General features: G+C 43.9%; 2 protein-coding genes across 2 annotated transcripts in view; both read left to right on the top strand.

Annotated features, from left to right (window-relative positions):
• Nucleotides 1–2,673: 2,673 nt before the first annotated feature.
• Nucleotides 2,674–12,243, top strand: LOC142760663 (UBX domain-containing protein 2A-like). The gene is made up of 5 exons (XM_075863857.1): nucleotides 2,674–2,783; nucleotides 4,448–4,557; nucleotides 5,076–5,213; nucleotides 7,021–7,179; nucleotides 10,846–12,243. Exons 1-5 carry the CDS (start codon nucleotides 2,679–2,681, stop codon nucleotides 11,033–11,035), a joined length of 702 nt encoding a protein of 233 aa, XP_075719972.1. The 5' UTR covers nucleotides 2,674–2,678; the 3' UTR covers nucleotides 11,036–12,243.
• Nucleotides 12,244–24,080: 11,837 nt separating this feature from the next.
• LOC142760389 (uncharacterized) overlaps nucleotides 24,081–24,885 on the top strand; it is a 73,672-nt gene continuing 72,867 nt past the window's right edge. Inside the window, exon 1 of the mRNA XM_075863573.1 lies at nucleotides 24,081–24,118. Coding sequence (XP_075719688.1) covers nucleotides 24,081–24,118 — 38 coding nt within the window. The remainder of the gene's footprint in view (nucleotides 24,119–24,885) is intronic.

Below are 24,885 nucleotides of genomic sequence, written 5' to 3' on the forward strand. Positions count from 1 at the left end.
TTTGAGCTGTTCTTCATTGAACTCAATGAAGCACAGCTCAAGATTTACGAGCGTCTCAGACGGCTCGCAAAATGCGAGGAGGAGCATTTACGTGTGAAACGAGGCAGCTGTTAACAGTCTTTTCACACGTAAATGCCTCTCATCGTGTGAACATACCCTGAACGTGGTCTTATATTGGTCATACACATTACATAGCTGTCAGCCAAATTTTTGTGTGACCAAAATCAATTCCTCCGCCCCCCCACCATACACATGCATTCTGTGTTCGCCAAGCGTGCATGTATTCTGAGTGCAGAGAGGGGAATGTTCCACTGCCGGACACCTCTGATGCCGCTTATCCACCCTGAGAACAAAAGGATAGGGCATGTTGAAAACCAACGGCAGATGTGGAGGAAGAGCCGGGAGGTCTCCATACGTTGTTATGGGGACTGTGAAGGATGGTACATGGGGTTTAGACGCAGCAGATGTTTGACAGGTTAAGCTATATCATTGATCAGACAGACATTGGGAATGTGACGATGGCGGAAGGAATAAATTGACTGCAAATAAGTCATGAAGATATAATACGTGATGCGAGGTTACTTAATCGCCATTCACATACGCTTCTGACTTTTAGTTACTTGTGTCAGCGCTGTCTTATATTGTCACTGGCGAGGTGCAGTAGTGTGAAAGTTCCGGCAACCTCCATGACTACTGCAGGGAGGGCGCTGGTCGTTTTTAGGCGATCCTATGGGAGAATAATCTTCGGTCCTGACGTCGTATCCATAGGGGCTGTCTCACTGGATATATAGCTTGTTTCTATGCATGGCGCAACTTTAGTGACTTCCAAACACGTCTGATGCCGCTTATCTCCGAAAAAACAATGTCGTTTTGAAATTCAGCCTGTTTCCCCAAAAGGTGGTAGTGGGGGACAGTTGGACTCTCTCCTCATAGACCAGATATTGTTTGCTGATCCTGTCAGTCCGCGGGATCCAAGTCATGTAGAGTTGTGTCTGCTGTTTGGAATGTACATTTATTTAAAAAAAAAAAAAATTGTCTTTCTCTGGGACTGTAACATTGATGGCTTATCCTCTGCATAGGCCTTTAATGTTTGATCAGTCGGGATCTGACCTCTGGGGTCGCTGCCAATCCACAATATACCATCAATGAAGTCCCGGAGAACCCCTTTAATCAAAGGTGAAGCATAGAAAGGGGGAATGTGCCCACAGGCAGGACTGACCTGGAGCATATTGTATCTCATTCTGTACAACTGCCAGGCCCGCTGCCATGAATATTACCTGCAGTTTATATACCAGGCTGGCAATCTGTATAATTATGGGTACATTCAGGCAGCGTTATCTAGGACCGTGTACATGCCATATGCCCGGTTCTCCAGTCTTTGTATATATAGATGTCACTGGATCCTCATGTAATCTTAGTGACTCATGTCCTGTAATTCCGCATTTTCTTGCCGTCTGTCACTTGTATATAATTGTCATGTCGTTTACACAGCCATCGGGAAGCTCTAACTTTCCCAGTACCTGCATATATATATATATATATATATATATATATATTTTTATTTTATTTTTTTATTTTTTTTAATAAAATTGTGTATTGGTGTGATTGGTGCAACTTTGTAATTATGTTTTATTTCCAATTATTTTTACTTTGAGATACAGCTGCTTTGTATTCTATATACAGAGCAGCTGTATAGTGCACGGAGACATCAATCTGTCAGGTCAGCGGCACTGACTGGTTCAAGACCCGCGGCACTGACTGGTTCAGCGTCAGCGGGATACACGGAGCATCGAGCTCTAATCGATCACATCCACGTTCATAATTAGATGTGATCAATAACAGGTGGATCCTGTGTGTCGGACACGCACAGGACCCGCTGTCACAGAATCAGTCAGTCCCGCTGAGCTGACTGATACAGGTTTCAGCGATCGATACAGCTGCTCTGTATACAGGATACAAAGCAGCTGTATCTCAAAAAAGTTAAATATTTTTTTTAATAAAATGGAATTACAAAGTTGCACGGATCACACTGATACAAAAAATATTGTTTTCAATTGTGTGCATAAGTAGTGGAGATCAGTGGTGGGGTTATTGGATACAGCTACTTATCACCGGCTCTAGAGATGACTCATGACCTGAGAAGGAGCTGGGTTAAGATTGCCGCTTGGTGGCAGTGACAGGTAGTTGAGATTTGTAGCTGAGAAATGTACAATTGTAGTGCAATATTTTGAAAGGGTAACTAGACTTTAAAAAAAAAATGTTGACATGTCAGAAGATTTGATTGGTGGGGGTTTGAGCACGGAGACCGATCGCTAAAACAAAGCAGCAGAAACGCTTGGGTGAATGATGTGCCGCTTCGTTTCTGATCGTCTGTCCTCGGAAAGCTGAGCGAGCGGTTTATGGACTCATAGACTTTCTATTGAGCACGTACACCACTACGAGGAAAGCCGATCGGAAACGAGGAGGACAGCGGTTCTATTTTCTACAGCTGCCGTGTTTTTGGCATCCATAAAAAATGTTCATTTTTAAATAAGAATTGTCATTCCTTGGTGACCACCACAGCCCGGATTAGGGCGCACGTTTTATTCTGCTCTGATGGTTGACAACTGCGAACATGCTGCGTTTATTGTGCTACCCGTCTAAATCACGGTTATTTGTATTGTTCCAGAGTTTTCAGGATGAGGGGGAGGAGCAACGAGAGGAAACGGTGCGACTCCTTTGTGAACAGCTTGTTTGAAGAAGCAGGAGACGCAGGCGTCATTAACGCTTCACCGGAAGATGAGGTATGTTATGTCATTGTAGGGATGTCACGATACTAGAATTTGGACTTCGATACCGATACCTTGTTTAGTATTGCGATTTCAATACCAATTCGATACTTTGTCAACAATAATAAAAATATTTAAAAAAAATCCATTTTCTGATGTGAGGCGCGAGGTGTGATGATGAATTTAACCTCCACGTGCCTCCCATTAATAGTAATTAACCCTATCATGTGTCTCAGTCATAATGGGTTAATATGTAAGGTACATGATGGGGTTAATTACTATTAATCTGAGGCACATGGAGGGTAAATTCATCATCGCACCTCGAGCCCCACAATAAGTGATAGAAAGCCGTTTTTATTTTATTTTTTTACAGCGTACACATCATAAATGATGAAAAAATTGTTGTGCAGGTTATTACGGCCGCGCCAATACTGAATATGTGTATTTTATGTATTGAGACTTATACACACATTTTTTACAATAAACATTAAAATATTTTTATTTAACATTACTTTGTTTTTACTTTATTTTTTAAACTTTAATGTACTGGCATATATCTATATACTGATAGTAATGTACCGGTATATATCTATATTACAGTACATTAGCTGATACTGATAGTACACAGGCAGTTGTTAGGGCGTACTTAGGTATGTCCTAACAGGAAATATGGTAGGACAGCCCAGGGGTCCTTCAATGGACCCTGGGCTGTCTCCCCATATATGGTATATCCCTCAATCGCGTCACAGGAATTCCCTGTGACGCGATCCAAGGGGCATCCCCCCTTCTCATTTTCCCCTGAATGCTGTGATCGCAGCATTCACGGCAATAACGGAGGAGATTAGAGGTTTCTCTGATCTCCGCCAGCGGGACTGCGGCTGTGTAATACAGCCATTGCCCCGCTCCTGACAGGAAGTGCGTGCGCGGTCAGCATGAGGTGATGTGGCCGGCGCTGCACTAATGAGTGGCGGTTCAGGCACTGAGGACAGAACATGGGGTGTTTTGCGGTGCGCCCACCATGTTCTTTCTCCAGTGCCGCCGCTCATTAGTGCAGCGCCGGCCGCATCGCATCATCCTGACCCCGCGCACTTGTTATCAGGACTCAGGAGCGGGGCAATGACTGTATCACACATCCGCAGCCCCGCTCTCATACATTCATGTGTTACTATACTGAGCTGTGCGGCCGCACAGCCAAGTATCGAAATATATGAAATAATGGTATCGAACAGTTTGGGGATGCAGAGTATCAAAACAGTATCGAAGTTTCTATGCATCGTGCATCTCTAGGTCATTGTGGGGATATGTCTGCCGCTTATTAGCTGTAATGTATACTGGGATTTTTCTCGCTTTTTCTTGCACAGAGCACTACCTAGAATGGTGACTATTTCTTTAAAAATACACGTCTTCAAAACGTATTACTGTGGATTGCCCATTAGGTCCGCACATAAATTATAGCCCTATTGTAAATCAATATAGCTAATCCGTGTCAATGACGAGCCTTTTGTAGATTGTAAAATATATAATATACCCCATTCACATGTATTGCTGGCAGAATGTTCGTGGTTTCGGTCAGTGTTTAGACTCCGAATCCATGCCTAAATCTCGACAGAATCCTGAAAGTGTGAACATGGCCTACTGGGGTATTTGTTTACTTAACTTGGTGGTTTTTCTCTTTTCAGGCAGAGGTTATCATCAAGATGTGGAAGAATGGGTTTACAATCAATGACGGCCAGCTCAGGGACTATACAGATGCTGCAAATCGTCAATTCATGGACTCCATGAGGAAAGGGTAAGTGCAGCCTAATACAGTGCTCAGAGATCAGACCTTGCATAGTGGTGTCCAGTCGTGCCGCGTAACGCCTAACCGGCTCCTCCAGGCGTATGTAAATAAAGCCTAATCCATATACAGTGACTTTCTTGATCCGGCATCCGATAAAGGATAGTTTGATAATCTGGCACTTGTTTCCAGCACACAACTGCAGTATTAGGTTTGATTTCTTCAGGCCAGAAGCAGAAGACTGAGCAAAAATAACCAATCAGGAAAATTATTAGAAAACAAAGTTCTAGTATGAGTTTTGGAACATTTTCGGAGAAACTCCGCAGTAAGAAGAGAAGGCAGGAGAGATCTTGAACAGTGGGTTATTGATTTGTGGTGACATGAGATCACATCGTCCATACACTGCTGTACATATATCGTTACATTGGGCTCCATGGATTATGTAATATGCTATACACATTTTATGTCTTTGGTTTGTTACCTTGGCGTCACACAAGGTGAATTGATGTCTTATATTCTTCTTTTATCAGGGAGCTCCCACCAGAGTTGCACAAGACCTTCGCAAAGAAAGAATTGTCAGTTAATGTTGAAGACAGAAAAAGTGAACATTACTTTATAAGAAAGAAGCATGTGGACCCGTTCTCCGGAGAGGGTCACCGCCTGGGAAGGTGAGGATTGTACAAGGCCCTGTGTACTTCTGTCTATGGGGATCGTTCATAGTGCACATGACTGCTGTGACTTTATCATCCATGGTGGTTAGACATTAAAGGGCTTGTCACAAGCGTAAATATTATCCTCTAACCACTACATAGGTGATAACCTGCCGCTCGGTGGGGGACCGACCACTCATGAGATTGGGGGTCCCGTTCCTCCGAATCAATGAAGCTGCAGTTTGAGCATATGCACTGCTGCTCCATCCACTAACTGGGACTGTCAGTGATGGAGTACAGTGCTCGACTATTTCCTGAAGTGCCATAGAGAATGGAGGAGCTGGGCGCATGCTCGACCTGCCGCTCCATTCATTCGAAGAAATGGGACCTCCATTCTCATGATCGGTGGAGGTGCCACGGTTGGACCTTCGCCGATCAGCGTGTTATCACCTATTCTGTGGCTAGGATAGAACATATGATCTTGGAACAACCTCTTTAAAGAGGCTCTGTCACCACATTATAAGTGGCCTATCATGTACATGATGTGATCGGCGCTGTAATGTAGATTACAGCAGTGTTTTTTTTAGAAAAACGATCATTTTTGACGCCGTTATGAACGCTTTTAGCTTTATTCTAATGAGTTGCTTAATGGACAACTGGGCGTGTTTTACTTTTTGACCTAGTGGGCATTATGGAGAGAAGTCTATGACGCTGACCAATCAGTGACCAATCCGCGTCATACACTTCTCCCCATTCATTTACACAGCACATAGCTATATCGCTATGTGCAGACACACACACACACACACACACACACACACACTATAACGTTACTGCAGTGTCCTGACAATGAATATACATTACCTCCAGCCAGGACGTCATGTCTAGTCACAATCCTGACACTTCTGTAGCGTCTCTGATATTTACAGCAAGGCAAGCGTAATCTCGTTTTAAATGACAGGTTACATCGTAAATATCAGACGCTACAGAAGTGACAGGATTCTGAATAGACATGATGTCCTGGCTGGAGGTAATGAATATTCATTGTCAGGACACTGCAGTAACGTTATAGTGTGTTTGTGGCTGCACATAGAGATATAGATATATCGCTATCTGCAGTGTAAATGAATGGAGAGAAGTGTATGACGCTGATTGGTCACTGATTGGTCAGCGTCATACACTTCTCTCCACAACGCCCACTTGGTCAAAAAGTAAAACACTCCCAGTTGTCCATTAAGAAACTCATTAGCATAAATCTAAAATGAGTCATAACTCCGTCAAAAATAATCGTTTTTCTAAATAAAAAACACTGCTGTAATCTACATTACAGCGCCGATCCCATCATGTACAAGATAGGCCACTTATAATGTGGTGACAGAGCCTCTTTAAGGAGGTCATATGTGTGTTTAGGACATGGGCAGATGTACTTCTAATGATTTAACCGCATCCATGGTTTCTTGCACGGTCACATGACCACAATTTATCTCCGGCCATAATGTTTTGTATTTGGAAGTTTGTTCAGAATTTTGTGGTTTTTAATTTTCTGGTCATTTTTTTATTTTTTTTAAAATCCTTTAAAAACGTATTACTTTACTGTAGGGTTGACTTTATCCTATGTTATGTACATCTAGGCAAACATGGACTAGGGAAGCCCTATTAACCTGTTATAACTCCTGACACTACTGTAATTGGCGCAGTCGTGTCACTGTATTAGATCAGCGGGTCAATCAATATTTAATTGTCTTATCGGTGCATAAAGTGATATCATAGAGAAGTCTGGAAAGAAAGTGAATCTATTCTGAGGTCTTTACTTTTCTTCTCTCAGTGCAACCCCAAAAGTCATTACCAAAGCAAATGGTTTGGAGGATGGAGGTGAACAAAGTCTCCCGAGTGTTGAGCTGAAGGCTGGGGAGCCTCTGACCAACGTCAAGATCTGGCTCGCTGATGGCAAGAGGATCGTTCAGAAATGTAACACTACACACAGGTAATCCAGAACTGCAGTTTTATTACGTGTGTGTGTGTGTGTGTGTGTGTGTGTGTGTGTGTGTGTGTGTGTGTGTGTGTGTGACATCAACTGCCCATGAATAGGCGGTGTTACATACTAAAGGGAATTTTTAATACAAGACCTCACCCTGAAGATGTGTACATGCAATTTAATTAATATTACATTTAAAGTAAAGCTCTAACTTTGGCTGTGTTCCAGAGGTAGGACCTTCACATGTCGGGAGAAAGTGGTTCCTCCTAACCGCCGTTTCACGTGACAAGGTGGCCACATCCAGGTGGAGACTTGGTATATACTTATTTATTGCATACCCCCAGCTCTGGGACCCGCACCTATTCACTTAATTTCCACTCACTCCTACAAGAGTTTAGGAAACAGCGCAGCAAAATGTGCTTGGCTGTTTCTAGGAAAAACCTGACCACCTCATCAGTGGCTGGAGCCCAACGGCAGAAGATAGGACTGGGTCCTATAGAGATAGGTGCGCGTCCCACCTCTAGGACCTGCATATAGCGGTGTCAGTGCGTAAAACTACACAGCGTATACACCCTGGTTGCCGCTAGGAATTCCATCCGAAAAGCCACGCCAAATTGTGTTGCGGTTTTTCAGGCCCCATGTTAGCTGCGGAAATCCTGCAGCAGTAAAAAAAAAAATGAATAAACGTACACACCCATAGTCATGGCGACTTAACTCTCTCTCTATCTTCTGAGCATAGCCCAGCCTCCTGTGATGCTATAGTCCATGTGACTGTTGCAGCAGTCACATGGGATGGAACGTCATGCCAGGATGAATGGCTGCGCTCAGAAGAGGATCGCCTTGCTAGTACTACTGCAGGGGGGTAAGTATGAGCTTTATTTATTAGATTCAAATTAAATACAAATTTATTTTGTTTTCATTTGCGATTTTTGTGGCTGAATCGCAGCGTTTCCACGGGATAAGTCGCACTACATAGGACTTTGTTGCAGGTTTTACCACTCAAATGAATTCTATCGAGAAACCCTTCAACAGAAGATCAGCGATTCCACAGCATAAATTGGCGTGCTGCGGCATCTAACTTTTTTTTTTCTTCTTCTGGACTAGTTTTTTTTAATTTTATTTTTTTCCCCCTCGTTGTGGGGATGAGATTTTAAATCGCTCCTACTCTGCTACTGTAATGAAATCTGTTGCGGAAAATCTGCAGTGTTTATGCTACGTGTTCCTAGCCTTAGGCCTTATTCACACAAGTGTATTTCACGTCCGTGTTACGCGCGTTAACACAACGAATGTCACGAACCTATGCAATTCAATGGGGCCATTCAGTGTTTTTCATGTGTCTTCTGCGTGAAACTCACTGCATGTCCTGTTGTGTGTTTTTTGCGCATCACGCATCCATTGAAGTCAATGGGTGCGTGAAAAAAATGGACAGCACACGGACGTCATACATGTGCTGTGCGTGATTCACGCAACAGTTGCTGAAGAAATGATGAGAAAAAGCCACCGCCTTCTGTTTATTTTGCTGACGTACGAAACGTGTGACATATGGATGACGTACGTGCGTAAAAAAAATGCGTACACGGATGTCACACGGAACTGCAACGCAAGAAAAACGCTCTGTTTTTTTAAGCACGCAAAACTGACACCTTCGTGTGAATAAGGTGTTAATGAGTCCATCAGACCCACAGCGGTTTGCGTTTTTCCCATTTTTCTACTGCTTTTTCTTTTGGGTCAAAAACACAGCGGCCAGATGTTACGTTAAAGTCTAGTAAAATATAGAAAACACTACATACAAAGCATTCATGCTGGACCGGGAGGAGATGACAGTAACGGGCTGTGATCTTTCTTCCGGCCCTCACTTGCAGATTCCCCCTCCCTTACACAAAACTGTGAAGTAAAACTTTTATCCCGCTACCTGATTTCCAACGAGCGTAGCACCGCCAATATTGTACCTAGATTGTGGTGCCGTTTTGAAAGCTAAGATTCTGGGCTTTAATATGAAACCATCTAAGTGCTATACCTTATATTCCGCAGTCGTTTAAAGTCATAACCTATTACATACGTCCTTGGCAATGAAAGGGTTCATGCCTTATTAAACCGGTTTTCCCACTAAGCAGATTCATCCCTTATCCACACGATAGGTGATAATTGTGTGAACACCACTAGGACCCCCCACCGATCAGTAGAACAGGGGTCCCGACAGTCATTCCTAATCACTGGACGATCATAGGGAGGAGGGTTTGAATGGAGCAGCGGTCACCCAGGTGCGCTGCTGCTCCATTCAATGTCTATGGACCCAATGGAAACAGCCCAGTTCAGCCCTCAGCGGTTTCCATCGGCACTGTAGACCTTGACTGGATTGGTGATAAATGTCCGTTGTGGGTAAACCCCTTTAGAGCTTATTCACACGAATGGAGAATACGGCCGTCACACGGATTAGTGTATTTCAATGGGGCCATTTACACGGTCGTTGTTTCAACGGACCCTGTGAAGGGTCCATTGATAAATAGAACATGTCCTATTCTTCAGTTTTCACGGATCCCTTGATAGACTCAAGTCTATGGGGATCTGTAAAAAACTGGTACAACTCTGATGTGAAAAACAGCAGATTTTTAAGTCAGAGTTTGTGCTAGTTCGAGTGAATCTGGACTTAAAGGGGTTTTCCCCACGAGGGACATTTGACCTATCCACAGGATAGGTCATAAATTTAAGATGGATGTGGGTCCCACCTCTGGAACCCGCACCTTTCTCTAGAATAGGGCCCCTTAAGCCCCGTTCTACCAATCTGTGCTCCGGCTGACTCCCGGCCACTTCCTGATTACATGGTCGGGAGTTACGGAAACAGCTCAGCTATGCTTTTTCGTAACTACCATTCAGTTGTATGGGACTTATGGAACTAAGCTACGCGGTTTTCACCTTCGTGGTCCGAAATCAGCCAGAGCACAAAGTTAGAATGTGTTTAGGTGGCCCCATTCTAGAGATAGATGTGGGTCCTACCTCTGGGACCCGCAACTATCTGACAGTTATGACATATCCTGTATATATGTCAAAAATATCCCTCGTGGGAAAACGCCTTTAAAATAACTTTTGGCAGTCAGCCGTGATCGAAGGGATTCTCCATGTATAAGGCATAGAACTTTGTCGCTGCTTTGTCACCTGCAGATAGATACCAAACACTGCACATTTGCTATAATATCAGTGTTCAGGGGGTTAGGATAGATCTGCAGTATTGCCCACGTGGAGGTGTTATTGCAGCCAATGCATAAGTCATACCGCAGGGGATCTATGGCAATCCACACAGCTGGGGACCAGTGTGGCATCTGGCTGTAGCAGTACTAGATCTGTCCAGCAGGGGGCCTAGATAGATATATATATATATATATATATATATATATATATATATATATATATATATATATATATAAAATGTTTACCACGTTAACTACATGATTTATATATAAAACAAAACAAAGTAGCAATTTTTGAAACTTGCCCTCCATATTACTTGTTGGGCTTTTAAATATCTTCACTCCGAGCATGTGTGGACATAAAGCAAGGTTTACAAGAAAACTAACGCCCAATATTGTAACTTGTAGTTTCAGTAATAAGTGTCCTTTTATAATCATATGACATGTCAGTTACTGATTTCTTGTACATACCTCTCCATTCTTTCTTCAGGATAAGCGATATCAGGAATTTTGTAGAGCGCATCCCTTGTAAATCAGAGAAGATCCCCTTCACGCTGGCGACCTCCTTCCCGTTGCGGGACCTTTTGGATGAGACGGTCACCATTCAGGAAGCTCGGCTGCAGAATGCCGTCCTGGTGCAGAGACTGCAGAAAACCACACCACTGTTCAGGGACGTCTAGTCCAGACCGCATCAGCAGCGGGGACTACGGAATCCTGAGGATCATGCGATTTAGTGCTTGGGTTTTATTTTGTGATATCTGAGGATCACTGTGAATAGACGGTGTACATATCCACTGACTTACAGGCTAGTATTGGCTGCACGGTCCTATCCATGGCCATATGTGCAGTCACGGCTACTTTGCTGCGCCTTCTGCGCTGCTTTACACGTTGCGGTCCTGTATTGCTGTCTACAGGGTGCACTTACTTATACAACCGCTCATACTCCTCAGGTTTCTTCTGCAGGCCTTTCTGCTATGGATGGCTTTACAATATTCTGTTTGGCAATAAGTCGATTATTAATGGTTGTTTAGAGCACCACTGGCACGTTCCCTGCGAGAGCGTGTAAGATTAATGGTTGTTTATAGAGGCGGTACAACACCGCTCCGAAAATGTCACTTTTACCTCTTAACTACACAGCGGTATTATACGTTATAGGATTTGAGATCACGGTTACCATGTATATTTGTCTGGAATAGAAGATAGTAGATTTAAAAGCCACAAAACCACTGTTTTGTTTCTATAGACACCCTGGTCTTATTTCTGTCTCGTTCTTTATTCGATATATTATCATTCTTTTTCAGACATTTGCTGTTTGCTTTAAGTCAAAAAGTGATCAAATGGGGTTTGACCCTCACCAATAGCGAGAATGAGCATGCCACAGTCCCCATCTTCTGCCGGATAGCTGGCTGCACTTGTGCACCCCCAACTTGATAGAATTGGGTGAAACTATGGGGGGGGGGGGGTAATTTCATCATTCGGTGGATTTAGAAGCTTCAATTCAATAGTGACCGCCTATGAATCCCAACATCTGATTGACAAGAATTTAAGGATTGGGAGAACCCTTTTTAAATTAGGTTATTGACGCAGGTGTTCTTCTCACGTTCCATTATGATGTATAGTAGTATCATGATAAAGTCATTTCCCTTCCTTTTTCCTTCAGGGCATTTGATATAAGGTATAAAGAAAACTCTTTTTCTGCTGAGCACAATCGGCATTACTCCAGCTCACCAGCAGGGGGCCTGCACCACTCTACATATGAACAGTAACAGTCCCCTCTGCTGACGGAGCTCATGTCTTTTATTTAGCATGCTGTCTTGGATTGCAGTGCGTTTTTAGCTAATTGTAATATTTTTAAGTTCTGTTTTTATAAATTAAACATTTTAAGCTACTGCTGTCTTGGTCTGTTTTACTTCTGGCGTTTGGTCATAGGTCTGATCCATAGATGTAATTTGGTCCTAAATAGCTTGTGCATGTCTGAAGGATTCACCGGACGCCAAAGGTCATACCACATTATTTAAAATTTGGGTGGCCAATATTAATAAGGACTCGCGGTAAAGATGACCGGTCAGCTCAGACCTAGCGAGTTGCGCTGAATGTATTTTGCCGTGTTCACCATATTCACGGACTCATGAATTTGATAAATCTCTCACACAAGTGTAACATTGGGGATAACTGCAGTGACTCCTGAAAGCATACCATATTGTTCCGGAACAAATCTTACTGACTTCCTGGCGATCATATGATCGTTCACTACTACCGGGGCCAATACAGACTGTGCCTCTCTTTGAAAACACAGAAATGAAAACTACTACAGCCTTCTCTCTAGGGTCCCCATCAGTCCGACTGCCAGGCACCCTACATTCAGCTGCCTGATATTTTGGGCAGCCAGCTTAAACCTGCGGTTCACTAGTTAAGTCTTTGTATATGCAGGGAATTTTGCAAAAAAAGCAAATAAAAGCCCAGCCCAGCTCTGGCCACTATGAAGATATATAAGAAATGAATCATCCAAGGAAGTTTGAACTAAAAAAAAGCGCACGAGAGCGAGATGCGTGCGAGCGAGACTGTCCGGATCATGAATTACTGCAATACATTAGTATTGCAGCATATCATGCAAGTGATTCAATGATCGGTGGTTCAAGTCCTCTAGGGGGACTAAAATAAGTTAAATAGCATTAGTTGTTGTATTTTGTTTTTTGTGAAATAAAAAAATAAAATAAAAATATCTGTTATAATATTCTCATGGTATACTGAATGACTGATGAGCTCCTCACTGTGCCCTTTTTAAAGAATTAGAATATCATCAAAAAGTTAATTTATTTCAGTAATTCAATTCAAAAATTGAAACTCCATATATTCTATAGATTCATTACACACAGAGGGATCTATTTCCAGCATTGTTTTTTCTTTTAATGTTGATGATTATGGGAACAGTTCATGAAAACCCAAAATTTAGTCTGTCAGAAAATTAGAATATTATATAATCCCAATTTGAAAAATAACTTCATACCAAAATGTTGGCCTACTGAGAACTATGTCCAGTATAAGCACTCAATAGTTGGTCGGGGCTCCTTTTGCATGAATTTCTGCATCAATGCGGCGTGGCATGGAGGCGATCAGCATGTGGCACTGCTGAGGTGGTATTAATGCAGCGTGGCATGGAGGCGATCAGCCTGTGGCACTGCTGAGCTGTTATCAATGCGGCGTGGCATGGAGGCGATCAGCCTGTGGCTCTGCTGAGGTGGTATTAATGCGGTGTGGCATGGAGGCGATCACACTGTGGCACTGCTGAGGTGGTATTAATGCGGCGTGGCATGGAGGCGATCAGCCTGTGGCACTGCTGAGCTGTTATCAATGCGGCGTGGCATGGAGGCGATCAGCCTGTGGCACTGCTGAGGTGGTATTAATGCGGTGTGGCATGGAGGCGATCACACTGTGGCACTGCTGAGGTGGTATTAATGCGGCGTGGCATGGAGGCGATCAGCATGTGGCACTGCTGAGGTGGTATTAATGCGGCGAGGCATGGAGGCGATCAGCCGGTGGCACTGCTGAGGTGTTATCAATGCGGCGTGGCATGGAGGCGATCAGCCTGTGCACTGCTGAGGTGTTATCAATGCGGCATGGCATGGGGGCGATCAGCCTGTGGCACTGCTGAGGTGTTATCAATGTGGCATGGGGGCGATCAGCCTGTGGCACTGCTGAGGTGTTATCAATGCGGCGTTGCATGGAGGCGATCAGCCGGTGGCACTGCTGAGGTGTTATCAATGCGGCGTGGCATGGAGGCGATCAGCCTGTGCACTGCTGAGGTGTTATCAATGCGGCATGGCATGGGGGCGATCAGCCTGTGGCACTGCTGAGGTGTTATCAATGTGGCATGGGGGCGATCAGCCTGTGGCACTGCTGAGGTGTTATCAATGCGGCGTTGCATGGAGGCGATCAGCCGGTGGCACTGCTGAGGTGTTATCAATGCGGCGTGGCATGGAGGCGATCAGCATGTGGCACTGCTGAGGTGTTATCAATGCGGCGTGGCATGGAGGTGATCAGACTGTGGCACTGCTGAGGTGTTATCAATGCGGCGTGGCATGGAGGTGATCAGCCTGTGGCACTGCTGAGGTGGTATTAATGCGGCATGGCATGGAGGTGATCAGCCTGTGGCACTGCTGAGGTGGTATTAATGCGGCGTGGCATGGAGGCGATCAGCCTGTGGCACTGCTGAGGTGTTATCAATGCGGCGTGGCATGGAGGCGATCAGCCGGTGGCACTGCTGAGGTGGTATTAATGCGGCGTGGCATGGAGGCGATCAGCCAGTGGCACTGCTGAGGTGTTATCAATGCGGCGTGGCATGGGGGCGATCAGCCTGTGGCACTGCTGAGCTGTTATGGAAGCCCAGGTTGCTTTGATAGTGATCTTCAGCTTGTCGGCATTGTTGTGTCTGGTGTCTCATCTTCCTCTTGACAATACCCGGTAGGTTCTCTATGGGGTTTAGGTCAGACTAGTTTGCTGGCCAATCAGGCGCAGTGATACTGTGGTTATAACACCAGGTATTGGTACTTTTGGCAGTGTGGGCAGGTGCCAAGTCCTGCTGGAAAATGAAATCCGCATCTCCATAAAGCTTGTCAGCAGAGGGAAGCATGAAGTGCTGGGAAATGTCCTGGTAGACGCTGCGCTGACTCTGGACTTGATATAACACAGTGACCAACACCAGCAGATGACACGGCCCCCAAACCATCACTGACTGTGGAAACTTCACACTGGACCACAAGACACTTGGACTGACTCCTCTCCACTCTTCCTCCAGACTCTGGGACCGTGATCTCCAAATGAAATGCAACATTTACTTTCATCTGAAAACAGGACTTTGGACACTGAGCAGCAGTGTTGGTCCAGTGTGTTATATCAATTCAGCGCAGCGTCTACCAGGACATTTTCGAGCGCTACATATTAAATTTTTCCCCCAACACAATGTAGAAAAACAAAAGGAGCGTAACTGGTATTGCTGCGTCCGAATTATTACAATATAACGTTATTTAACCCTTGCAGTGAATGACCTAAGAAAAACAAATGACACCGACAATCGCTGTTTTTTTTTGGTCACTTCATCTCCCACAAAAAATGAAGTAAAAAGTGATCATAAAGTCTCATACCTTTTTTTTAAAATGGAACCAATAGAAAAAAAATAATAATCTGGCTCTTATAATCTGGTGACAAAACAAAATTTTATTTTTAGCAATCCTTATTTTCCTTGTAAAAGTAGTAAAACAAAAAAAAAAAGAAATTTTGGTATCACCGTAATTGTATTGACCCGCAGAATAAGGTTAAACTGCCGTTTTTACTGCACAGTAAATGCCATAAAACAAAAAACCCCAAATATGGGATCACTTTTTCCCAGTACATTATATGGCACAAAAAATAGTGCCCTGAGAATCTACAACTCGTTCCGCAGAAAACAAGCCTATATACAGCTATATCGACGGAAAAATAAAAGTTATGGTTTTTGTAATGTGGGGAGGAAAAAATGAAATTGAAAAATTGCTATGGCGGGAAGGAGTTAAAAGTAAAGATCATGCGCTGTCCTATTATTTACTAATACAGTAGGATTCCTTTTAGGCTGGGGTCACACAGTTTTTTTGCAGGAGGAAAATCTGCCTCAAAATTCCGTTTGGAGTTTTGAGGCAGATTTTCCTCTGCCTGTACGCCGATTTTCGTGGTGTTTTTCGCCCACGGCCATTGAGCACTGTGGGCATAAAATGCTGCAAAATACGCTTTCTCTGCCTCCCATTGATGTCCATGGGAGGTCAGAGGTGTAAACGCACGAAGATAGGGCCTGTCCCTCAAACCCACGAGCCAGTTTTTCCACTCGCGGGAAAAAAAAAGCATTCACCTCCCATTTAAGTCAATAGGAGGCTTTTTTGGCGTGTGTTGCGGCACAGTTTCCGGGTCAAATAACTCAGTGTGAACTCCCCCTTAATCTGTAATCCAATAGTCCAGAAATTGGCATAATACGTAATCTGAAATCTCACAAGGGCGGGGGCTGAAAACTGGTGAACCAATTATTACATTAAAAATTAGTGATAGTCCCTTGTAACTTTTTTTTGTTCCCTTAGGGACCAATTGCACCGCAGTTCACGTACTACGTCATGTTGTTGTGAAGCCCTAGCCTAAGTGATAACGTTTTATCTTCGGTCGTCTTCCTGCAGATTTTCTGAGTTTAGTTTTTAATTTCTACAGTATACTTTGCTGTTCTCATCCAATAATCGATAATCTGAGACCTCCGGTCGTAATAATGTAATATTAAAATAATGTAACGGTGTATATACTAGTCATGTATTTATCTTAATATGGGAAAATTCCTTTAATAGGGCATCTAATAATCCAGAAATTCTGATAATCTGGCACTTGTTTACAGTATAGAAATAAACATTTCAGACTCTTAAAAAAAAATAAAAAATACTGCAAGATAAAATTTGCATAAACTGCAAGTTTTTTGTGGCCAAGTTAATGGCATTGTCTCTCCAAAATCGGCACTGATGGCGTGTACATTCACTCCCGGACAGCGCCGTAGACAAACTTGTGACGTCTGCGCCACCATCAGGACGTTGTCTGGGGCGCTGCACAGGGGAGAAGAACTTCATGAACCGGAGATGTGATTATCTGCAGACAGAACATGGCACCCGGAGACTTGGCAGCTCTTTTGGCAGTCCTGGAGGTCTCCCCTTTTTCCGGCACATTCTGGGATGATGATACATAAGGTGCTGGGATTCTGTGTTATATTTCGGAATTGTCAGTTGTTTGAAAAGAAGAATGATTAATAAAGTTGTTAAAAACCAGTAAGAACAAAAAGTAAATGAGCACATGAGCGACCAATCGGAGTCCACGTCTCATGTTCCCAGTGCAGGTTACAGAATTAAAGCTGAGCTGTGATTGGTTGCTATGGACACAACTATTTCTGTTAGACTGCTGTCATGGAGAGGCAGGGACTGCTCATATTCCCCATTATATACAGAGACATCTTTATACTTGTCTGTGTAGTGAATGGTGGACACTATGCAGGGGCGTAACTAGGGAAGACTGGGCCCCATAGCAAACTTTTGACTGGGGCCCCCCCCTCCCGGTAACCAACGGCGCCACAACTCCCGCCTTCCCGACAATGAACACTTATCAGTTCTACGGGTCCACTGCCTTCAGGGCCAGGTCGCAATTGTGACTACTGCGACCTCTATAGCTACACTGCGACACTGGGCTGCAATATACAGCTGAGATCTGCTGAGTATGGGTGCGCTCAGCTCGTTCCATACTTCCCCATGATGGCTGCTACGTACATTTACGTGGCATGTCATTAGGGTGTTAAAGGGGTCCTCTGGACATTTCTTATTGATGGTCTATCTTTATGATAGGTTATCAATATTAGATCGGCGGGGGTCCAACTCCCAGAACACCCGCCGATCAGCTTTTTTGGAGGGGCCGTAGAACTCGTCGCCTTGGCCTCTTCAGTGTTTACCAGGCACAGCGCCGTACACATCGGTAGCAGCTGCACCTGGGATTGCAGCTCAGTCCCGTTCACTTGAATGCGATCCCAGGCACAGTCGCCCCGTGTGTGTGTGGTGTTGTGCTTGTTAACTGGGAAAAGTCAGACGACCGCTATGGTCCCATCAATCACGGACCCCCACTGATCTGATATTGATGGTCTATCCTAAGGATGGGCCATCAATATAAAATGCTCAGAGGACCCCTTTCTTTAATGTAATGTGTGTGAAGTTTGAAGTTATATAACTTGGCAGAGGGCAGGGCCAGGCAGGCATCAGTATATGTGTTAGGGTATGTTCACACGACAGCGTCCGTAACGGCTGAAATTCACTGAGTTTTTCAGCATGCTTTTTGACGCGGAAAAACGTGTAAAAAAACAGACGGAAACGGATGTGTCTTTTCCAGCGAGCGAGCTAAAACCGCTCACGGGAACAAGCGACTTGCCCCTATCTCCGTGCGTTTACGTCTCTGACCTCCCATTGACAATAAGAGGCAGAGAAATTTGCCTGCGGCGCTCAATGTCCGCCTCCAAAAAACGCAGCAAAAAATACGGCAAACGGCGTGCAGGCATGTGAAAATCTGACTCAAAATTACAGAAGGAATTTTTAGGCTGATTTTTCTGTCTGCAAAAAAATCTGTGTGAACAGGACCTTAAGGCTTCAGTATAGGTGTTAGGGGGAAAGTGCCTCCCATTGAAAACCATGAAATTTTTCCTGCGAGCAGTAAAAAACGCCTGCGGGTAAAAGAAGCGTTAGGCTATGTTCACACTGAGTTTTTTGCAGGAAGAATATCTGCCTCAAAATTCCGTTTGGAAGTTTGAGGCAGATTTTCCTCTGCCTGCACGCCGATTTTTGCCCGCGGCCATTGAGCGCCGCCGGACATAAAACACCGCGAAATACGCTTTCTCTGCCTCCCATTGAAGTCAATGGGAGGTCAGAGGTGTTAACGCCCGAAGATAGGGCATGTCGCTTCTTTTTCCCGCGAGCCAGTTTTACTGCTCGCGGGAAAAAGACGCCGACGCCTCCCATGCATTTTTTGCTGCGTTTTTCTGTCCACGGCCCGATGGCCGAAAAACGTCACAAAAAAACGCAACGAAAAACGTGGGAAGTGTTCAAAATATGCCTCAAAATTCCGGAAGGAATTATGAGGCAGATTTTTCTACCTAAAAACTTTTCCCTTCTCCCATGAACTTTTTTATTTTATGTACCTGTCCTCTGCAGTCTGCACGTCCTCCGGCCGTCCTCTGATTGTCCTCCGCCCGTCCTATGGGATGCTAGTTCTCCGGCAGTCCTGAGTCCTCCGCCCATCATATGGGATGCAAGTACTCCGGCAGTCCTGGCTCCTGACTGTACTGTCCTCCGCCCGATGTCTCGCGCCATTCGTTTAGCTCCGCCCCCTGTCCTCTCCCCTGCCTTAGCGCTCCTCCTACCACGTATCGCCGTCCTATTCCACTGTGTGTGGAGGAGGAGTCGGACTATCAGTGGAGTGCACAGTGAATATCACCGGGCCCCCGGACCCCCCCCCCCCCACGGCTGTCACCGGGGCCCCCCCCCGGATGCCTAGTGTAACGTTAGGGACGGGATGCTACTAGTAGGCATTAGGGGGCCCGTGCCTCCATGCCTGGCACATAATGTAATGTGCCTGACTGTCAAGGCGACACGGGCCCCCCCATGCCCCGGGCCCCGTAGCAGCTGCTACTGCTGCTACTGTGGTAGTTACGCCACTGACACTATGGAGCTACAGATGATCACAGAGAAACATCTGGAAATGAATGGAACCAATACTGTGATCCCAGTCCCTATAACTGTCTCCTCGGGGGACTTGTCCCTGTCTGGTGCCGTCAGCCATTTTTATATAGACAGTTATGGCTTTAGTTATATATCTTATATCAGGTGAATTTATGTCATATTATGGGAGGAGCTGAGAAGACGCAGCTCCGATTGAGAAATCCAAGACGCCCCCGACACAATGACACGTCCAGACTTCTCTAGTGGATACATATTTATATGGGAAATAATATAATGTCCCCGCACTTCATCCAGCGAATAGCAGCGTGTCCATAAATGACTGAAGTATTATATAGTAGTATTATTTATAATGTACTGTCCTATATACCGGCCATATATCCACCACCAGTCCATCCATTATCAGTCCATCCACCCATCATCCATATATCATCCATCATCCACCCATCATCCACACATCATCCCCCCTCCCTTGTACATACAATCCAGTGCTATGTTATTTATGGCTTCTGTATTATTGGGATATATGAGGGATTGTCGGGGATATATCTGTGTTATAATAAGTATATATAACCCCACAATTACATTGTATAGAAATAATGTCATTGTCTCCTCATCTACAAGGTTTCGGGAGCCGAGGTGGAGAACATTTCCTCTATATAGAATTGGATTGGCTGCTCGGCCTGGTCCTGTCCCTTTAAATAATATTTGCTGCTGCTTAAGATGTCACGGAATGTTGTGAATGTTGGCTCCGCCCCCGCACATTATGACATCACTCAGATTATATAAGGAGCTGCTGAGCCGACACTCCATTGAGGGTTGTAGTTGGTGTAAAGTAAGTCCGCTCTGTGTTCAGCTCCTGTTGAGTATTTTATTTTCTTCTACTGTTTCTCTTTCTCTCCTCTATTCTTCCTATATCTCCTCCATGTAATATTCCACTGTCTGCCATGGTAACGCACCGTCACCCTGTGATCGCGTCATGAGGGTGCCGTTGGGCTGGCATTGGTTATACGTCCAAGACCAGAGTTATCTCTGATCTTGGCCATTGCATTGGGATGTTGGCTGTATATTACCATCACTGTGCCGTAATAGTAGAGACATTTACAGGAATAACCGGCTAAATGTGAAATGCTATTACAATGCGGTAAAGGATTAAAATATGGCATTCTGCCTAATGCCATATGTAGGAAACCCCAGTAGCACAGGGGTCCAGTAGGTAAGGGGCCTACTGTCACCTAAAAAGCAGCTTCCTACTGTTAGATTACATGTAAGGGACGGTGCTGATGAGTTTCATGGCTCAGAGTTACTGGTGGATTGTTAGAGAGACATAAGGGGGTGCGTATAAGGGGCACGTTATTGCACAGCGGCCTCCTGCAGCCCGTGCCTGTCACTATGAAGCCCCTCTGACATGGTATTAGTTACATGACCCCCATGCATCATTTACTCTGAGCATTCAATCGGAATCCATATTATATGAGATAGTACACGTGCCGGGTCAGTACACAGGACACAACCATAGGCAAACTTATTAAGACTACTATTAGAATAAGGAATATTATTGGGGTTGGGTTACACTCTTGTGCTGGACATTATAGCACATGACACCATTATAAGGCCATGTTCAGACGTGGCAGAGTTTTTCCGCTGCAAATGTTGGTGAAGATTTGGGGCAATCACGCAACGAATCTGCACCAACATTTGCATATTTGACAGGTAATTCAGACGTTGCAGATATCACAGCGGACTTGACACAGATTTCAGTTTTTGCATTGCAAAGGCTAAAATCCGCAGTGAAATTCCGCTTCTTCTCCGCAATGTAATGAGCATGCTGCGGAGGGAAAATTCTGCACCGCAGGCTAATTTCCGCACCGTTATTTTCTGCAACGTCTGAACTAAATTTCCTAAAAATGTATAGAAAGAAATGTAAAAAACGGCTGCTGCAGAATTCCACTGCGGACTGTCCACAGCGGAATTCAACAGCAATTCAGCCACGTGTGAATGTGCCCTAACATGGAGCTACTGTATCTGGATTATTATACTGTCATGGGTAACACAATATGAGTGTGAATATTTCTATGTACATCCATGTATCAGGTACAAGATGGGCATGGATGACTGGGTACTGAGGGTTCTGGTACAGGTTGGGTATTGGTAATGTGATGGTTGGTCAATTTTCTTATATTCTCTGTATTAAATTACATTATGAATTATCAAGCATGCCAAATTACGAAGATATTTATTCTCCACTTTTCCTCTACATAGTTCTGCTTGAGTCTGCAAAAATATGTTATTATTGTGTATTATTCTTATATCCTTCAAAATGTTCAGATGGCTGTCTGGCTGAACGCCTGGACATAAAGTGCAACTATTTCTCTTTATCTTATGTACTCCCTCTATGGGAAAGAGCAGCTAACACCACTCTATTGTATGCTTGCCTCCAGATGCAATTCTGATGTCAGCATTTTAATGATGAATTCTAATAATGCATTTGAAATATTCTCATAGTATGCTATTGGCTGAATAAGAGTTAGGGTACGTTCACACGGCTTATTTTCAGAAGTTTTTTGGGCTGTAAATGCCCCGAAAAATGGCTAAAGATACAATTTCAAATATCTGGCCATTGATTTCAATGGGAAAAACTGTGTTTCGTTCCCACGGGGCGGTTTTTATGCGCCATTTCTAAAAATGACACGTAAAAAAATGCCTCGTAAAAAAGAAGTACATGTCACTTCTTGAGCCTTATTTGGAGCCGTTTTTTATTGACTCAATAGAAAAACAGCTCCAAAAATGTCCTTAAAAAAATACATAAAAAAACGCATGATGCATAAAAAACTGCTGAAAATCAGAGGCTATTTTCCCTTGATAACAGCTCCGTATTTTACAGCCGTTTTTGCTTTGCCGTGTGAACATACCCTTATTGTTACATTGCCTCTGATTGGTTAACCTCAAGCCTACACCCCTTTTGAATGATATTATAATTGAGTTTGGCAATAAACCTCAGAGGAGTATTTTGAGCATATCAGCAGCGTCTGTGTGATTTATTCTTCTTCACTCATATCGAAATGAAATCTCCTGATTAGGATGCTGGATGAAGTGCCTGGCGTGAGTGTCTGTTGGAACTCTCGTCTAAATTTCAGTCTAATATATTTTGAGCCATTGACTTCCACAACAGTAACAATGAATAGGTCTTGTACATTTTGAGGTGCAGGGTGGGGATGGTTCTAGTATAAAATATTGGCAAAAAAAGGTCACAGTAGTTATTAATGATCCTTAATAATAAGTCTATAGAATATGTCCTAGATTCTCACTATCTTTTTTTATTCTCTAATAGGATGGAGAAGGATCAGGAGATGAAGATTGTGAAGGAGGAGGAGGAGATAAAGACTGAGGAGGAGAAGATAAAAATTGAAGAGGAGAATGAGGAGGAGACAAAGATTGAAGAGGAGAAGAGTGAGGAGGAGCCAAGGATTGAGGAGGAGGAGAATGCAGAGTTGGGAAATAATGAGGAAAAGATAAAGAATAAGGATGAAGAAGAATACTGGGATGAGATGTATGTAATGTAGGATCCCTGGTGATGGGCAGAGTTGTATAAATCAACATTTACATTCCAAATCACAAATAATATTTAAACTCAACGGATGATTTACCATCGTAATTCCCCAAAAACTACCTGAAAATGTTTTGGCCCCATGCACACGACCGTATTTTTGTCCACCCGTAAATACTGACGTAAATATGGGTCCTTGGTCACCCGTATTCCACCCGTATTTACGGGCACGTTTTCGCTGCAAAATTACACTGCAGTAATCGGCAGCCCCTTCTCTCTATCAGTGCAGGATAGAGAGAAGGGACAGCCCTTTCCGCAGAAAAAGTAAAAGAAATTCATACTTACCCGGCCGTTGTCTTGGTGACGCGTCCCTCTCCTGAAATCCAGTCCGACCTCCCTGGATGATGCGGCAGTCCATGTGACCGCTGCAGCCTGTGATTGGCCTGTGATTGGCTGCAGCGGTCACATGTGCTGAAACGTCATCCCAGGAGGCCGGACTGGAGGAAGAAGCAGGGAGTTCTGGGTAAATATGCACGTCTTTTTTTTTTTTTATAGGTTGATCTATATTGTGATCGGAAGTCACTGTCCAGGGTGCTGAAACAGTTACTGCCGATCGTTTAACTCTTTCAGCACCCTGGACAGTGACTATTTACGGACGTCGCCTAGCAACGCTCCCGTAATTACGGGTGCACACACGTAGTCACCCGTAATTACGGGAGCCCCATAGACTTCTATGGGCCTGCCGGTGCCGTAATTACGGCCTGAAATAGGACATGGTCTATATTTTTCAACGGCACGGGCACCTTCCCGTAAGCATACGGGGAGGTACCCGTGGCCAATAGAAGTCCATGGGCCCGTAAAAACGTGCCATAATTATGGCCCGTAATTACGGGCGTTTTTACGTTCGTGTGCATGGGGCCTAAGGATGAAGAAGAATACCGGGATGAGATGTATGTAATGTAGGATCCCTGGTGATGGGCAGAGTTGTATAAAACAACATTTACATTCCAAATCACAAATAATATTTAAACTCAACGGATGATTTACCATCGTAATTCCCCAAAAACTACCTGAAAATGTTTTTCATTTTTTATACCATACTATATAAGCCCAACCTACTTCAACCCCTTCCCGCCGCAGCCCTTTTTCAGATTTTAATTTTTGTTTTTTCCTCCCCACCTTCCAAAAGCCATAACGTCTTTATTTTTCCATCAATATAGTACTATGAGGGCTTGATTTTTGCGGGACAAGTTGTAGTTTTTCGTATCACCATTTATTTTGCCATATAATGTACTAGGAAATGGGAAAAAATTATATGTGGGGTAGAAAAAGAAAAAAAACAGCGATTCCTCCATTGTTTTTTGCGTGCCGTTTTTACGGAATTCACTGTGCAATTAAAACAACACGTTAACTTTATTCTGTGGGTCGATACGATTACGGCGATACCAAATATATATAGTTTTTTCTATATTTTACTACTTTTACAAGTAGAAACCTAAGTGTAAAAAAGAAAATGTATTTTGTGTCAGCAAATTCTGAGAGCCATAACTTTTTTATTTTTCCGTTGATTAAGTAGTATGAGGGCTTATTTTTTGCGGGATAAGCTGTAGTTTTTAATAATACCATTTATCACTTTTTATTTCATTTTTTGTGGGAGATTAGGTGACCAAAAAATAGAGATTCTGGCGTTTACAATTTGTTTTTTTTACGGCGTTCA

The sequence above is a fragment of the Rhinoderma darwinii genome, chromosome 4, assembly GCF_050947455.1.
Source record: "Rhinoderma darwinii isolate aRhiDar2 chromosome 4, aRhiDar2.hap1, whole genome shotgun sequence".
In the NCBI taxonomy this organism is placed as follows: Eukaryota; Metazoa; Chordata; class Amphibia; order Anura; family Rhinodermatidae; genus Rhinoderma; species Rhinoderma darwinii.

What these genes read in the sequence shown, in the direction of transcription:
- LOC142760663 (XM_075863857.1), top strand. Translation starts at nt 2,679, where the DNA reads ATGAGGGGGAGGAGCAACGAGAGGAAACGGTGCGACTCCTTTGTGAAC. An exon ending in ATGGACTCCATGAGGAAAGG is followed by an intron (nt 4,558 to 5,075) that starts GTAAGTGCAGCC and finishes TTCTTTTATCAG; the next exon opens with GGAGCTCCCACCAGAGTTGC. An exon ending in GAGGGTCACCGCCTGGGAAG is followed by an intron (nt 5,214 to 7,020) that starts GTGAGGATTGTA and finishes TTCTTCTCTCAG; the next exon opens with TGCAACCCCAAAAGTCATTA.